The following is a 17,010-nucleotide window of genomic DNA, read 5'->3' on the forward strand; positions in this document are numbered from 1 at the left end:
GCCAAATTCACAGCCATGAAAAATGAGTCATGAACCATGAAATCTGGTCTTTTGTGTGCTTTTACCCTATACTATACAGATTTCATGGAGGAGACCAGCGTTTCTCAAATTGGGGGTCCTGACCCAAAAGGGAGTTGCAGGTTGGTCACAAAGTTATTTTAGGGGGTTGCAATATTGCCACCCTTCCTTCTGCGCTGACTTCAGAGCTGGGTTGCCGGAGAGTGGTGGCTGTTGGCTGGGTGCCCAGCTCTGAAGGCAGCATCCCACCAGCAGCAGCACAGAAGTAAGGGTGGCAATCCCATACCATGCCATCCTTACTTCTGCACTGCTGCTGGCAGCGGCTCTGCCTTCAGAGCTAGGATCCTGGCTAGCAACCGCTGCTCTCTGACAGCTCTGACGGCAGCGCCGCCACCAGCAGCAGCACAGAAGGGCTGCAGTATGCAAATCCCCTTACAATAACTTTGTGACCCACCTCCTTCCCCCCGTACAACTCCCTTTTGGGTCAGGACCCCTACAATTACAACAGATTGTAAATATTATATATAATATAATATAATTATATATAATATAAATACAGATTTAAATATCTGAAATCATTACATTTACAATTTTTAGATTCCTAAGCCTGTGAAATTGACCAAATTGGACCATGAATTTGGTAGGGCCCTAACCACATGACACTACAAGCCACGTTCTACCTGGGCACCCAAAATTCCCTAACTGACGCCCTCAGCAGAATACTCTTCCTCAACCATGAGTGGGAATTGCACAGTGCCATATTCCAATACCTCTTTCACAAATGGGTCACCCCCTTCTGGGATCTCTTCATCACTCGTGAGAACTGCAAGTTGCCTCTTTATTGTTCCAGGGGAACCATATGGGAGGACTTGCAGGACAAAGCTCTTTTCCCCTGGACGGGCGTCCTCCACTATACTTTTCTCCCCATTCCCCTACCACAAGTGCTTTGCAAGTTTTGCCGGGACTGAGCTACCGTAATACTTATAGTCCTGTTCTGGCCCCGTCAATTTTGGTTCATGGACCTCCTCAGTCTCTCCACCCGTACACAACTCCACCTTCGATCTCCTCAAACAATATCAGAGCCAAGTATGGCATCCCAATCTGGGTCCTCTTCACTTCACAGCCTGGTACCTCTGTGTTTATGCACCCCACCACCATTTCAGGAAAGGTTTCCTCAATACATGGATTACTACACATTAATATAGCGTTCTTTATGTGGGACTCAAATGGAATCATACTCCCACCAATACTCCGGCTCACACCCCGGTGGGACTTTAATCTCATTCTGTCTGCCTTCACAAAGCCACCCTTCAAGCCAATGGCAACATGATCCCTGTCCCATCTCTCCATTAAAGTAATATTCCTAGTCGCCATTACCTCATCTAGATGAGTCAGTGAACTGTCGGCCATGATGGTTGACCCCCCTTGCAACATTCGCAGTTCACGTCAAACCATCAAAACTGGGACTTTGATTTCAGGTGGGTCGAGGAGGTGGCCATGGCAAAGGCCGTGGGTCTCTGTTGCTGGGACTGGTGTTGCTTGCACGGGGCTTTCTGTTGCCCCTCGTAGTAGGCCAGGTAGCGTGTATACTGGTGGGGAAGGAATTGCTGTTGCTGGTGCCTGCATTGTGGAGCTGGCGTGTAGATCACCAGGGACTGTAAAGTGGCGCTGGAGTCCTTCAAAGAGCGAAGGGACTTGTCCGTCTTCACATAAAACAAATTGTCTTTGTCAAAGGGAAGGTCCTTGATAATAGTTTGGACCTCCTGAGGAAAGCCAGATGACTGGAGCCATGAGTCCCAGTGCATGATGACTGCAGTTGCAAGGGAGCAAGAGGACATGTTGGCTGCATCAACCACCACCTGGAGGCCCACCTTGGCGGCCAGGAACTCTGCATCCACCAGCACCTGAAACTGCTGTTGCAGTCTGGTGGCAGTTCATCCTGGAACTCCGCTAGCCACACACAGTTATTAAAATCGTACCTGGCTAGCAGAGACTGATAGTTTGCAATCCTAAATTACAGTGCTGCTGAGGAATAAACCTTTCTCTCAATAGGTCAAATCGCTTAGCCGGCTGGTCTGGAGGCAGTCAACTCTTGTGTGTGCTGGGGCACCCATTCCTCTGCTGCATGTACAACAAGAGAGGTAGGTGACAAAAGAGGAAGTCCACCCCCCTTAGCTGGGATACAATACCTCCACTCTGTCTGTTCTGGTGTGGGGGCATATGAGGCAGGGTATGCCACAATGCCTGTGATTCCAACTCTGGGTATGTGGCAGTATGAGGCAACTGGAAAGGCATTGACTGGCACAGCCTATCATACCCTCAGCTGTGAACATGAGCCGCCGCATGACACGTCAACAGACATTGCTACGAAAACCTTCCGGCTCCAGAGCCATGTCATACATGCTCACCCCCATGTTTGGAATACACCTAGGAACCCATCACTCGAAGAAGAACTGCTGTGAGATTGTTTTTTCAGAAATTTTTGGACAGGTCATTCAAAAGAAAACAAAAATACTTTTGCACACTTACACATCAGGAAGTTGGAATAGCCTGTTCAACATGAAGTACTGGGCTATAATCTCACAAGATCCGTTATTAAAATTAGTGGGGTTTTAAAGTATCAGCCTAAAATTGTATCCTTCAGCACTTTTAAATTGGGAAAAGGGCCAGCTTGGGGAGAAACTGCCTGAGCTCTACAGCTGACCTAAAATCTACTTCCAATGTCAAGGAGGAGAGCTAGGAGACTCCTGTAGTAAGGAGAGCTCAAGAGGGATTGTCTGAAGTACAACCCAGCTCTGGGAGGAAGGCTACGGCCTCCAGAACAGGAGGAGAAACTGACTTTTACATGGAGCCAGAGAGGGCGTGAACTTGAGAAGCTAAACAAGTGAGTTCTGTCTGTAGAACAAGTTAATAGATCGAACCATGTGAAGGGGTATCTATGTTGGAACTGTGAATAAATCAGATTCTGCGAACAGTTTGAACTAACCTGCTCTGGGTAATTGTTGAAAAAGACCCAAGAGGTGCTGAGTGCAATGTACCTGCAGGGCCACAACAGACAAAAGAGAATATGCTAGAGAGGCATGCCCCCATGACACATGCACACAAAAATACAATGCATAGACCAAATGGGTGAATCCCTATATATGATGCTATACAAATGTACTTGGTATAAATTGATCTTTTTGTGCTTACACTAACAGTGCAAAAGTTAAACCGGTGTTCACACCAACTGTGCAAGGAAGACGACGCATTCCCCCCCTCAAATAATTTACTTTACACAAAATTAAATTTGACTGTATGAGTTACCTTTAATGTATAGTGCTTTATTTGGCCCAAAGCCAATCCATATGACTGTCAGCCAACCACACTAATCCACACTTTCCTGTGATATTTTAAATCCCTCTCCTACAATTTTACATTCATTCATCACAAAGCCTGCAAAATATACCTCTTCTGACAAATAAAAAACTAGAGACAAGGTGGGTGAGGTCATATCTTTTACTGGACCAACTACTGTTGGTGAGAGAGACAAGTTCTGGAGCTTACACAGAGCTCTTCTTCAGGTCCTTCACCCACTCTGTCTCTCTAATATCCTGGGACCAACAAGGCTACAACAACACTAAATAAAAAACTATGCTACTTTTCAAAATACCCACAGAATAAACTGCAAAGGGCAGAAGAAAAACACTACATCTGTTAACCTGTTACCTCCTGTATGTGAAACACAGCTGCTGACTTACTTTCTTACATATTCTTGTCGTGTCTCTGTGCTTGACTATGCTACCACTTAAGTTGATGTACGTTATGTCGCTCAGGGGTGTGAAAAAACCACCCCACTGAGCGACATAAGTTACATCGACTTAAAGCAATGTCCACACTGTACTATGTCAGGGGGAGATGCTCTCTTGTTGGCATAGCCCATCTTCACCAGATGCACTACAACAGCGCAGCTGCATCGGTGCAGCTGTGCCAATGTAGGGCGGTAGTGTAGACTAGCCCTAAAATAGCAGCAAGTACCAGATACTTCAGAGGAAGGTGCAAGAAACCCCTCCAGAGAGCAGTTATGAAATAAACTATCCACAAAGAAAGTTTCTTCCCAATTCTGATTAGTTAGAGCTTGGCTTATATGCCCTAAAGCATGAGGTCTTATATCTGTTTCAAAAATCTTCTTTGGCTTTTTTAATCCTTATGATAAAAAGTCAATATTCTTGTTATCCATATACACGTTCAATTTTTAAAAAAAATCCTGCTAAGCTCTTGGCCTCAATCTTGAGGGGGTAAGTTCCATGGGCTAATTGTTCTGTGTGTGGAAAAGCACCTTTCAGTACCTTGTTGCCTTTCAGTTTAATTGACTATCCATGAGAAATCCCCTCACAAAAAAGGATGTTGGGTCAGATTGTTTCAATTGTACTTTATATATGTGGCATGTCTACAAATAAGGTATCCTTAAAGGATTTTTTTCTGTCAATGATTCAATTTCTAGGAAGATAAGAAATGCCATATTGAAGAAAAATAGTCCATTTGGCCTTCAATAATTACAAAATGAATAATTCAATAGACACAACAGAGGAATGTACCTAATCATGCAATACTACATTGAGGTAGCTGGGAGACATTTCTTCCTGCCACTAGTGGTGTTAAACTTATGTCCTGAAGTTGCCAGACTGATAGCCTTTCGCCATTTTATTCTTGGACACATTAACTATGAGGGAATTCTAATTTATGCAGAAGGATGAGTTTCCAAAGCCCTGGAAAGTTCTCTTTGAAGCAGACAACATAAGAGTGATGCTCCACATACTCAATAAGAACACTAAGACACCAATTTTTCATTATCTTCTTTGGCCCAGAGATTGTCCACCTCTGAGTCAGCACACAAAGGACCCTACACATACATCAATCCTTGCCCATAGAGAAGGGGTGGGGAGATGTCAGCTGCCTCGGCTGCTTTGTCTCCCTGTCTTCAGATCTGTGTAGACTACTTAACATGGTCGGGATACAAGAGTAGCCAGGGAATAGCACTGGAGAGGAATTAGTATGCTGCAGATATCACATTTAGCTTCCCCTCTACACAACATAAAATGGAAGTGAAAAGCTCAAAAGTTAATATCACCTGATTCTGTATTAACTTTTGCACAAAACCCCATTGTGTTGCTGAACCCAGTTTAGAAGGGATTACAGGAGGGAGTTCAGCAGGGAAACCCTGTTTCAAAAGGATTGAGTGATGAGACACTGGGAGGTGGAGTTTAGGACCTCTAGAAAGACACACCTGGCCTCCAGGAGATATCCTAAAATTTGGAAGCTGGGACTGAAATCCTGCCTTCCCCACAATGGAGCAGTCTGGTGGAAACTGTGCAAGGAGAAACTCATGGAGCTTCTTATCCTTTAGGCAAGCCTTCTCCTCATGTAGAGGAACTAATCTGGTCCCAAGTTAAACAGATACAAATGATTATTTGAGAATAGTTTTATAATTTCATTATTTCATTTACATTGTTATTTGGTTAACACGGTATTAGAAAGATGTCCCACACTTTTAAAAGACTTTGCCAGGTGACATTTTAAAAACACTGAGCTAAATTCAGTTCTGAAGTAAGTGGCATAATTCTCTTCATCGCACTTTTCTTATTGTCTGGGTAGATTTCCAATTAAAAACATATCATCTTATATTTTAACTATGCAAATTATTTTACTCTACATAATATATTTTTTGTATAATCATTATTATTTACTATCTCCTTTCTACATGGTGAAATGTGTCAATGATGCAATATTTACACAATGGTTTCACCAATTTCCTATGGGCCAAATCCAGTGCAGTGGCCACATCTATATTCCAGACTGTATAGTGAATGGAATCTCCATAAAACACAGTTCTAGAGCATTTCTGCACACCTTGTTCCCACCTGTAACACAACCACACAAGTTTTATCATCTTTTGGGCTCTTCTCACCCTCAGATGAGAAAGGGGCAGGACGTGTGTTCAAAACACAATGGTTTTAGGATTTTTCAACTTTTGAATAGCGCTCAGACACACGACAATGTATATGCATTTCTTGTCAAGGATGTAAGTTGTTAGCTATGCTAAGTCTAATTAAGAACTGTCCATTCCATTTTGACCTCAGGGCAGACATACAAAGGTAATACATGGAACAAATCTTTTTGCGTTTAAATATGAAAACCTTTCTATCCATTGTTTTATGGAGAATACATACACACATGCATGCAGGGAGGAATGTTCTGCTACCCTGTTTCATCCACTGACTAGCTGGGCCCCAGCACCAATATTACTTCATTTTAATTCACTTGCAATCACCTTCTCTTGAGGAGAACTGGATCTGATCCTGTCAAAATCATCCCTTACTCAACCAAAGACTGCTATTGAGAGATGCAAGATACTCCCTTCCCATAGCACTATCTCCAAAACACTCCCAAGAGCAAGAGGTGGGAACCAGAAATCCATCAGGTAGCAGAGCTGAACAAACACTACGCCACTAGGATGGCCCCCTTATTTTTTTGATCAAATAGACTTAAGTTACTTACACTTTGTATGTTTCCCCTTGCTCATTGGGTTTTAAATATTTAGGCTCTGAACCTGGAAAGACTCATACAAATGTTTCGCTTTAGCAATGTGAGTAGCCCCACTAACTTCAATAGGATTATTCATGATGCATGAAGTTAAGCACATGCTTATGTCTTTGCAGGATCAGGGTCTCACAATACGGTTTGATGTTGAAGTTCAAACATACTTTTAATTAAAACATCAGTGACATCAGGTTCCTTAACTTAAAAAAAAACCCAAAACCTCTTACCCTGATTTTTCTTTTTCTTCAGCCTCCATGTTTGTGTTAAGAATTTCCATTTCTTTAATATTCTCTTCCTCTTTATCTTCCAGATTGGCTTCATCTTCTGTTTTGGTTGAACTGAATTCCTTTTCCTGGTCAGACTGAGTATATATAGATTCTTGCAAGTTTTTTTTGTTTTCCTAAGAAAATATAAAAATGCAGTTAACCTACAATAGAAATCAACATGACAAGCATTTGAAAAAAGGCAGACAAAACACACTTAATCAACTGGCAGAAATAATTCAAATAATTTAGGATTGTAACCATTCCCAGTATATACTTTGTTATTAAATGAGATTTAACTTTTGCAGAAGGATTGCTTGAGTCAGAGCCACAGAATCTACCATTAATGTTTTAAATAGAAGAAACATTTAAAGTGAAGCTGCCAGAACAACTCTGCACCCAAATTTCTTTAAAAAAAAAAAACAAGCTTTAAAAACACTTAAGAAATTCTAGTTTCAATTATATTTCTTTCAATTCCAATGGAAACAATTTCTGAACAAAAAACAAACATTTTTTTTTCTATGCGACTCAAAATTGTTTGATTGTGCCAAATTAATGAGAATCCAAAAGCGAAGCTGACTAGAAACTAAAGTAAAACTGACTAGTCAATTTTCATTCTCCAAGCTGAACAGCACGAAAATAAATTAACAGCATTCAAATGAAAAATAAAAATATTTTACATGTAGTCATCTTTAATAATCTTAGGTCCTAGTGTTTTTATGAAATGCAATTTTTAAACTGACAGCATCTCTTTGATGGTTTCCTTTTAAAGATTTCACACTAAATGCAGTGGGTCTTAAAAACAGATATCAAGTAGTGCTCCTGCCAGCCTTTTCAGGTGTCTTTGTGGGGGTGGTGTGGAAGTAGCTTAAGGCCCTGACTTACAAATGACTTCACTCAGACAAATCTTTATGTCTACATAGTATCCCAATAACCTCAATGGTACTTTCTAAAGGCTTAAACGTGTGCCTGAAGATCCCTCTGAAGTGCATAGGTCCTAGTCCTGCAATGCATTGCCCTGGGGCAGATCCCTGAACTCTTGTGGAACTTTACTGATTTTGGGTTGGGGATGGGAATAGAAGGTGTCCATGCAGACGCAATGCATTGTAGGATTGAGACCTAAATCTAAAGCCAGGTTCAAAACAGAAACCCTACTATTACAGCTGCTAAGAGGATATAGCCCCTTTCAGGCCAAAGTAGGTCACACATTTTCGTATTAATTTGACTGTAAGGTTCCCCAACAGCTGTGAGGTTGCAGCTGTTCTGTAGGAAGTCATGGACGTTTTGCCTCCAAGACCCTCTGCAGCAGCCAGCAAACATTCAGAGATGGATCTGGCCCACAGTATGTTGTACTTATCCTCCTTTAGCTATGCAGCTGCTGTCAGCCACCAAACCCTATTTTCAAGCTGTGATACGATCAGTATTAATAATAAGGAAAGAACTATGCATTATCAAGACAACATGCTAAACTGTTTAGGTATTTGTTTTTTGTTTGCTTTTTTAACTCAACCAAGGTGATTTCAGCCCTACTTAATATACTACCTCCTACTCCCCCCACAAACACTACCTCAATTTAGCAACTGGTCTTAACATAAACATAAAGTATTTTACCAGAAAGGTGGGTTTATCATTTTCTTTACATTCATTATCATTCTCAGCTGGTTTTGTTTCTTCCTGTTGTATGATCACGTCTTCCTCCTCCTTATGCTCTTCTTTAACAACTTTTATTTCTTTTACATCCTGGTCAGGTTCTTCGAGCATTTTCAATTCTTTTTCTTTTTCACACTCTTTGCAGGGCTTATTTGTCATTTTCTCTGGCAATGCCATTTGAAATTCGATATTAGCCGATGTGCAGTACTCTTCAAAACCATAAAGATATCTGAAGGAAGAAAAATTATATTCCATGACATCATGCTAACATTAATTTACATATATATTAACTTAGTGAGATCTTTATACCTTTGATAAAACAAATACATGTATTTCATAGGATACAATAAATAGGTTATATTAAAACTGACTAATAAAATTTGTTTGTGAAAATCTGGTATCAGTTTGACCATTTTTCTTTTTTTTGTTTCTACTTCTTACAGTACTTAAACACATGCAAATGATACCTCTTAATCAACCAGTATTACAGAAATACCAAAAATCCAGAAAACATTTAAGAACACAAACGGGAATAAAAATATTCTACCAATTCAGGAAAGGAAAAATCAAAGGAAAGCAGTGTCCAGTTTGCTCAGCCCAGCAATATGGAAACTCAGTAAGTGTTTCTCAGCTTGAAGGAATTATCAAACCAATTTGAAAATTAAGCTTATAATTACAATTGGCATTTTCTGAGCCTCCTAGAAAGAAGCCTACTTGATTCTGATTATTAGTTGACATAGGTCACATGTGATAGCACGTTATAAAAACTGACAGAAACAAGCAGTACAAGTGATAGTGGTTTGCCTTGAAACAAATACACTCCAAACTTCAAAACTGATAATACTCCCTGGTTTCAGTGAATTTGGGGTATGTCACCCTGTAACACAAAATGACTTTTTACTGCAATACTGCATTAAGCATTTATTATTTTGCTGCTGACATATCCCTCTATCTTCCTTTCTCAAATGCTATTATAGCTGCATCAGAAAGAAGATCATTCAAACAAATCATATCATTAGCAATGACTAGCTTAATACTATGGAATTTGAACTGACTTCTTAAAGCTCTTGGAGAATACTAATGGTAACACCATACTTAAATATTTACCAAAGATTATTTCACTGTGCTAAGATTCCTTGTTCCAGAAACCTTACCCCAGTAATGTATAAATATCATTACAAACAAATGCTTGGCTTTTTCTTTTATACATTTATTTGTATGTTGTACTTATCCTCCTTTATCCTCTTATTCTTGTACCTTTTTACCATTTTATTCTATATCTTTATCTTTACACTACAGAGCTCCTCCAGAACAGCTAAAGAAAATCCACAATATTTCAAGCACTGGACTAACATAAGGCTAATACCTACCAAAAGTAATGTCTTGACATTACAATAAATATTAAAAATAAATCAAAACTTGTTAAAGCCACCATCTTTTACCTTTTATTCATTTATCTAGGAACATCAATATCAAAAAGATACATATGTGAAAGCCACCTGACCATAGAAGTTAATGATAGGTTCTCTCATGATACCAAATAGCTATCCCCAAACACTTCAATTCTACTGACCACTTCAAAACAGAGCAAGAGATCATTTCACAAATCACCTCCCATGCTCCTACCATCCCAATCCCCTACTACTGATTCCCAATTACTTCATTCTGTGGACATCATCAAAGGCTTTGTGGACCAACATTTGACAACAGCAGTATAGAATGTATAATAGTGCAAGGTTTTCCACTCCTCTGATTTACCTTCCTATATGTTTTACACTTCTGTTTTGTTTTTGTTTTGTTTTTTTCCCCAATACAGTAAAAGTTGTGTTATCCAGAACTTTGCCAACCAGAAAGCTCTAGAAACTGGCATTTCAGGGTGCCAGATCTGGGCGGCGCTCACCAAAAGTGGCGACATGTCCCTGCTGCCTAGGCAGAGGAACAGCCAGTGGGCTCCGAGCCCTGTCCCCGCCCTGCGGGGGAGATCCAATGGGAGCTGCGGAGTCGGTGCCTGCGGGCACAGGCAGTGCGCAGAGCCGTCTAGCCACGCCTCCGACTAGGAGCAGCAGAGACATGTTGCCACTTGCAGGGAGCCACCCAAGGTGAGCGACGCCCAGATCCTGCACCCAGAAACCCCCAACTCCCTGCTCCGAGCCCCCTCTTGCACCCAAACTCCCTCCCAGAGCCTGCACTCCCCCCCATAACCCAACCCCCAGCCCTGAACCCCCTCCCACAACCAAACTCCCTCCCTCCATTGGTAAGTATAATGCTTAGTTAACTGGAATTTTTGACTAACCAACACCCCCCATTCCCCCAACATGTCGAATAACAAAGCTTTTACTGTACTTTTTTAAAAAAAGAGCAAAAATGCATCAAAATATATACATATTTTAAGATATTGTGGCAAACTAACCCCCATCCAAAACCCACAGATTTAAGTTCCTCTGGCACTGGAGAAGTTTTTATATCTATTATTTTTTATTATTTGTATTATTATAGTGCCTAGGAGCCTAAGTCCTGGACCAGGACTCCATTGTGCTAAGTACTGTACAAAGAGAACAAAAAGACAGTCCCAGTCCCAAAGAGCTTACAATCTAAGTATAAAACAAGAGACACCAGATGGATACAAATAGACCAAAGAGGGAGTACAAGGAAATTGTGAGACAGATTGGTCAGCGTGGTAAGAAGCAGTCTCAGAACGCCAGTGGCCCAGCTATTGTCAAGTTTTTCATAGGCTTAATGGCAGAGGAGAATTTTAAGGGGAGAAGAATAGTGAATTAGTTTTGCAGATGTTTACAGGAATCTTCTCTCAAGTGTGAGAGGCAGAATGGGAGAATGCACAAAGGTTCTAGTTTGAAAAATTTCACAAGTGGGTAAAGGAGGCTGATATCATGGGTCAATAAGAGGTTAAGAGTTGACCATTTGATGCTAAATCAGAAATGACAGATAAGGTGCGGAGATGTCGTGAAGGACCCTGAAAGTAAAGACAAGTAGCTTATGTTTGACACAACAGAGAAGAAGAACATACATAACAGAAGAGATACAATCCTAAGTGTAGCATGAGGTAAACAACAACTTAGGCGTTGTCTACACTACGAAGTTTTGTCATCAAAATCTGCCTTTTGTAAAACTCTGCTATTTTGCTGACAAAATAAAACCACCTCAACTTTTTGCGGTGAAGTTAAAATGACTAAGCATCAGTGTAGATACTGCTGTTTGTTTTGTTGACATAACTGGCTTCCAACAGTATCCCACAATGTCTACTGTGACGGCTCTGTTCACTGTTTTAATCTCTGCTACCCTGCAGGCATACACCCCTCCCCTTTCAAAGCTCCAGGAAGTATCTGACAGCTGAGCCTGCTGCTCTGCTCTGGGATTGGGAACTAACCATTAACATGGAATGCTCCTGTTCTGCCCTGCACTAGGAATACAGCCACTGGCAGACTGCTATTGCGGGGAGTTGGGAGCAGGACTACCGTGCTGCTTTGACATTCCTCAGCACAGAGAACTCACAGAGCTTCTCAGGATGCTGCTCCCAGCAGCTGAGGAGGCTGTGGGAGAACTTGGAGGGAATCACAGAACCATAGGTAGGCAGGCAGAGTGGGCTGCTTCGGGAGAGACTGCTGAGCCGAGCAGAGCCAGGGGCTGACTTGGTGGGGGTGTCCCCCTCCCTCTGCCTCAGGATAGGTCGGTTAGCCTGCTGTCTCCCCAACCCCAGACACACCACTCTCCTCTCCCTCCTTCCCACCCCAAACTTCAGCTGAAAAGCAACTGGCAAACTAGTAGGAAGCCCCTGGAATGATGGGATAGAGAAACCTTCAGCCTGTGACACTGTATCTGCCCCATGAGGCATTGCAAACCCTTCCCAAAGTACCCTACAGCCAGTTGCACAGTGGGATAGCTACCACAGTGCACTGCTCTCTGCAAGAGCTGTTAGCGTGGATGCGCTCTGCCAACACAAGGAGCTAGTGTGGACATGCAACAGTGGTTTTAATTAAAAGTGCATAACTTCGTAGTGTAGACAAGGCCATAGTCCCGACTCCGTGCAGGGGATTGGACTAGATGTCCTATCAAGGTCCTTGCCAGTCCTATATTTCTGAGTCTTAAAATTCAAAAATAATTAATAATACGCAATTTACAGAAACTATTTTTCATAAAAGAGGTGTTTTCACTGGAATCTATACATAAACACCCCACAATGGTATCACCATTCATATTTCATCTGTTTTACATGTGCTGTATCACTTACTTTTTGTAAGCACATTTAACATTATATCCTGCAGCTGAGTTCAACACAGGTATTCCAAGATCCTGATACACCTGCTTCCACACTGCTCCACTTTCAATCTGTTACACACAGCAAAATACAAATGTGCACATTAATCTAGTACAAAACACAAGACTGATTTAAGTCTATTATCTTTGCAACAATAGATGAATGCTAACAATTTTTAAAAAAGTCTTAAGATCCACAAAAGAATCTAGTCAACAAAAAAAATCACTGTTCTGCTGCACAGAATTATTATCATTTTGTATTTCAGTAAAAGCCACAGTCTTAAACTGCAGGAGTCAGCCAAGTGGGTTATAACAAAAACTTACTTTGATAGTAACCTTATTTACCAAATCCAGAGTTTTAGTTTAAAATAAAGAAGGCAGTTCAAACTGTTTATGGCAATTTTTAAAGTCCTGAATGGTACAATACCCAGGTTCCCCAGAAACTGCCTCTATCAGCTCTTCCACTGCCTTTTACACTCTTAATATGCTCAAGTTTTGTAACCTGTTTAGTATGCTTAGTTCCAACAGTCCTCAAAAGGCACTGTAACACATCTTGTTCTCTAAGTATGTGACCCTTTCTTAGCATCAGAAGATGACACTGCATTTTACTGCATAAATATATATGACCAATTCGTAAGTTAATTTTATAGGAAGATGTCAAAAGTAGGAATAGTGCCTACTTCCCCAGGAATTCCAAGTAAGTGATCTAATTGCTGCTTCAAGATCAGTTCAGCTAATTCCAGGTAGCACAGTCTTCTATATATGATCCACAATGAGGAGGAGTTAAGGATGCCATAGAACCCTTAACTCAGATTGTTTGCATTTGAGGTTTTGTGCAGTGATTTAGAAGTCTACTATTTGCTCAGTGTCTAAAACAAAGGCTCTCTCAGATAGGTATTCACTGAATCCTCAGAGAAAAAGGAAGTATTCTGACTGACTACATTATTATACAGCAATAATTAGATCTACTGCATGTATCACAAAGAAATTAGATTACATAATCTGTTTGAATGTTTGTTTTTTTAATAATGCTGCTGGGTGTATTATGTTGTAGGATTTACTGTTCACCTAGAGTTTTTGTATAGGAGTCTTATTTACTATGACTTAAATCTAATCTATCATATTTTTTCCTCAAACTTTATGTGTCTGAAATACTTTCCATCTTAACTTTAATACTTACATTATCAAATCCTCCAAGCTTGTGTACAAGTCTGAATAATTTAAAGAGATTCAAATTTCTGTATCCAAGTACAGGTCGTTTATTAATAGGAGTCCCTGTGGAATTAAAATTATTAAAATTATTATTAAAATATTTTGAAGTGTGTCTTTTTACTGAGCACAAGACCAGAAATTTATACCTATATTATTTCACATTACTAAATATATTACTGCAAGCTCTTTGACTCTGACCATATCATGTCCATAGTACAGTCTTTATTTATTTTTCTATTTATACAATAAGTATGGCCCTACCAAATTCATGGCCCATTTTGGTCAATTTCATGGTGATAGGATTTTAAAAATCACAAATTTCATGATTTCTGCTATTTACATCTGAAATTTCATGGTGTTGTAATTGTAGGGGTCCTGACCCAAAAAGGAGTTGTGGGGGGTTGCAAGGTTATTGTGGGGGGGGGGAGTTGCAGTACTGCTACCCTTACTTCTGCGCTGCTGCTGACAGTGGCTCTGCCTCCAGCGGTGGGCAGCTGGAGAGCGACAGCTGCAGGCGGGAGTCCAGCTCTGAGGACAGAGCCGCCACGAGCAGCAGTGCAGAAGTAAGGATGGCATGGTATGGTATTGCCACTTTTACTTTTGCGCTGCTGCCGTCAGAGCTGGGCTCTCAGTCAGCAGCCACCACTGTCCGGCTGCCCAGCTTTGAAAGCAGCAGTGCAAAAGTAAGAGTGGCAATACCATACCATGCCATCCTTACTTCTGCGCTGCTGCTGGTGGTGGCTCTGCCTTCAGAGCTGGGCTCCCGGCCTGCAGCCACTGCTCTTTGGCCGCCCAACTCTGAAGTCAGCACAGAATTAAGGGGGGCTACACCGTAACCCCCCTAAAATAACCTTGTGACCCCCCCCATGAAACTCCCTTTTGGGGCAGGACCCCCAATTTGAGAAACACTGGTCTCCCCCTGTGAAATCTGTATAGTATAGGGTAAAAGCACACTAAAGACCAGATTTCAGAGGGAGGACCAGATTTAACAGTCCGTGAAGCGTTTTTCATGGCCGAGAATTTGATATGCCCTTAATAATAAGATAATAAATATCATAATGAAACTATACAGCTTTATTTAAAAGCTCACTTTTATCTCAATCCACTAAAAATATCACAATTCGTGTGTGTGTGTGTGTGTGTAGGTGAAACAGAGGCCTCTGAACACAAGTCTTAACACACAATTAAGAGAGAAACTATTTGCTTTCTGAAAGCATATTTATTTGTAATCTCTACCTATATATCTGTTAAGGATTTGACATATTAAAGGGATACGTTTTTAAAGGCATTTCAGTTTCCCTTATCAGTAACACAAACATTCAGGTGGTATTACAAGGCACAAGCTAAAACCAGAATAAATTAAACCATTCAAATTTGTCATTCTAAAATGAATTTATTGAGGCATCTTATTAAAATTATGAAATGGAATGTATGCAGTAATAGAATTAAAAACAAAACTAGGCATTAAATGCACAGCTATCTATATCACAGGAATATAGTGTATGATATACGGGGGTATATGGAGCATATCCCCTTATTTTTCAAAGCAGGGATATGTCTGCATTTTAGCATTCGTGAATGCTGAGAAGACAAAGAGGGTCAAGTGACAGACTACAATCTCCCAGATCACAGCAAGAAAAGATGGATATGGCCACACTGATTCCCAAAAATGAATTGCGAAGCAATAGTGGGTCATAGCTCAAAGCTTCAATATACATTACATTACTGAAGATAAAACACCCACCTCTGTCTTCCATAAATTTGTATAACTGTTGTAGAAAATTCTCCCTTTCCTCTGGAAAAGGCTCTATTTCTTCCTAATATGAGTAATACAAGAAAAGAAAATTTATCACTTGTCTTGTTAAGCATTTCTAACTAGCAGACTTTAATATGGAAAACTATTGTAGCAAATGAAGTTTACATTAAAAATTTTGATTTACTGTAGAATTTAATTACACTGACGGCATGCTATACAGAGGGCATATGGTCTATGACTGTTAAGCCATCTGGAAGCAGGAAAGGCTATTTCCAGCTAATAAAAATGATAAAACATATGGTTTGATCTTCATGGGTTTTCTATAGATTATCATCAAAATGTCATAAGAATTCTTATAAATCAACACAAGCTCTCGATTGTGTTAAATTAGGCAGAAAACAGAGTCTGGTAGACACGAGTATTGCTCCTCAAAAGATTACACACAATTTTGAGATTCATTTGTCCTATAATTAGATGTGGTTATTCTTTAATGCCTGGATGGATTAAGTCACTTTTAAAGATAAAGTGGAAGATAAAATTGTGCCTGCACTTTTTTCTTCAATGGTTCCACAAGCCATTAGTAACACGCTGAGGTCAATGACATTACTCCTCTGGCAATGTGCATGCAGAGTACATAGTATACACAGAATTAATTAGAAACAAACAAATGCAGAATAGGTACATCAAAAATATTTGTGGCTATTAAATTTATGACAGTAATAAACCTCTACACTAGATTAACGATCAGCAGAGATCAATGGCAAGACACTGTGGCTCAGTCCAACAGCTCCTCCCAAGCTAGTTAGGAAATCCCCAGAAGTATCATATACCTCAACTGATATTAATTAATATTTCCCATATGTGTATCATCTTACTTCTAGTGTAATCAGAACTTCTAGGAATTTTAATCACTAAGTTTAAGATATTTCAAAGAGGCATGCAGACTAGGAGTTAGTTTCAATTCTTTGTATTCCTTTTAATTCTGACCCATAGCAGTCTTTCTCTGAGTATAACTGTTATATCATTTCTGTAAATAAAGAAAAATTACTTTGTCGCCATATCAGCTTCATCTTTCCCATTCTACTTCTTATCCTAAGCATTATGACTTCACCAATCCAGAAGCAAGGAGACAAAAGTATTATTCATCAAGATTTGTGTAGACGCATCAGAGCTCAGCTGAGAAACTTTCAAAATTTGAATACAATTACTAAGAATACGATATAAATAAAAAAGACAACTCCTCACTTAATAGCCTCAACA

General features: G+C 40.2%; 1 protein-coding gene across 4 annotated transcripts in view; it reads right to left on the minus strand.

Annotated features, from left to right (window-relative positions):
• ARID4B (AT-rich interaction domain 4B) overlaps positions 1-17,010 on the minus strand; it is a 147,570-nt gene that overhangs the window by 39,281 nt on the left and 91,279 nt on the right. For all 4 annotated transcript variants that reach the window (XM_038397655.1, XM_038397653.2, XM_043511397.1 and 1 more), the window contains exons 12-16: positions 15,739-15,811; positions 13,963-14,057; positions 12,757-12,854; positions 8,472-8,739; positions 6,825-6,997 (exon numbers count right to left, since the gene is read on the minus strand). In XM_038397655.1, coding sequence (XP_038253583.1) covers positions 6,825-6,997; positions 8,472-8,739; positions 12,757-12,854; positions 13,963-14,057; positions 15,739-15,811 — 707 coding nt within the window. The remainder of the gene's footprint in view (positions 1-6,824; positions 6,998-8,471; positions 8,740-12,756; positions 12,855-13,962; positions 14,058-15,738; positions 15,812-17,010) is intronic.

This window comes from Dermochelys coriacea, chromosome 3 (genome assembly GCF_009764565.3).
Source record: "Dermochelys coriacea isolate rDerCor1 chromosome 3, rDerCor1.pri.v4, whole genome shotgun sequence".
In the NCBI taxonomy this organism is placed as follows: domain Eukaryota; kingdom Metazoa; phylum Chordata; order Testudines; family Dermochelyidae; genus Dermochelys; species Dermochelys coriacea.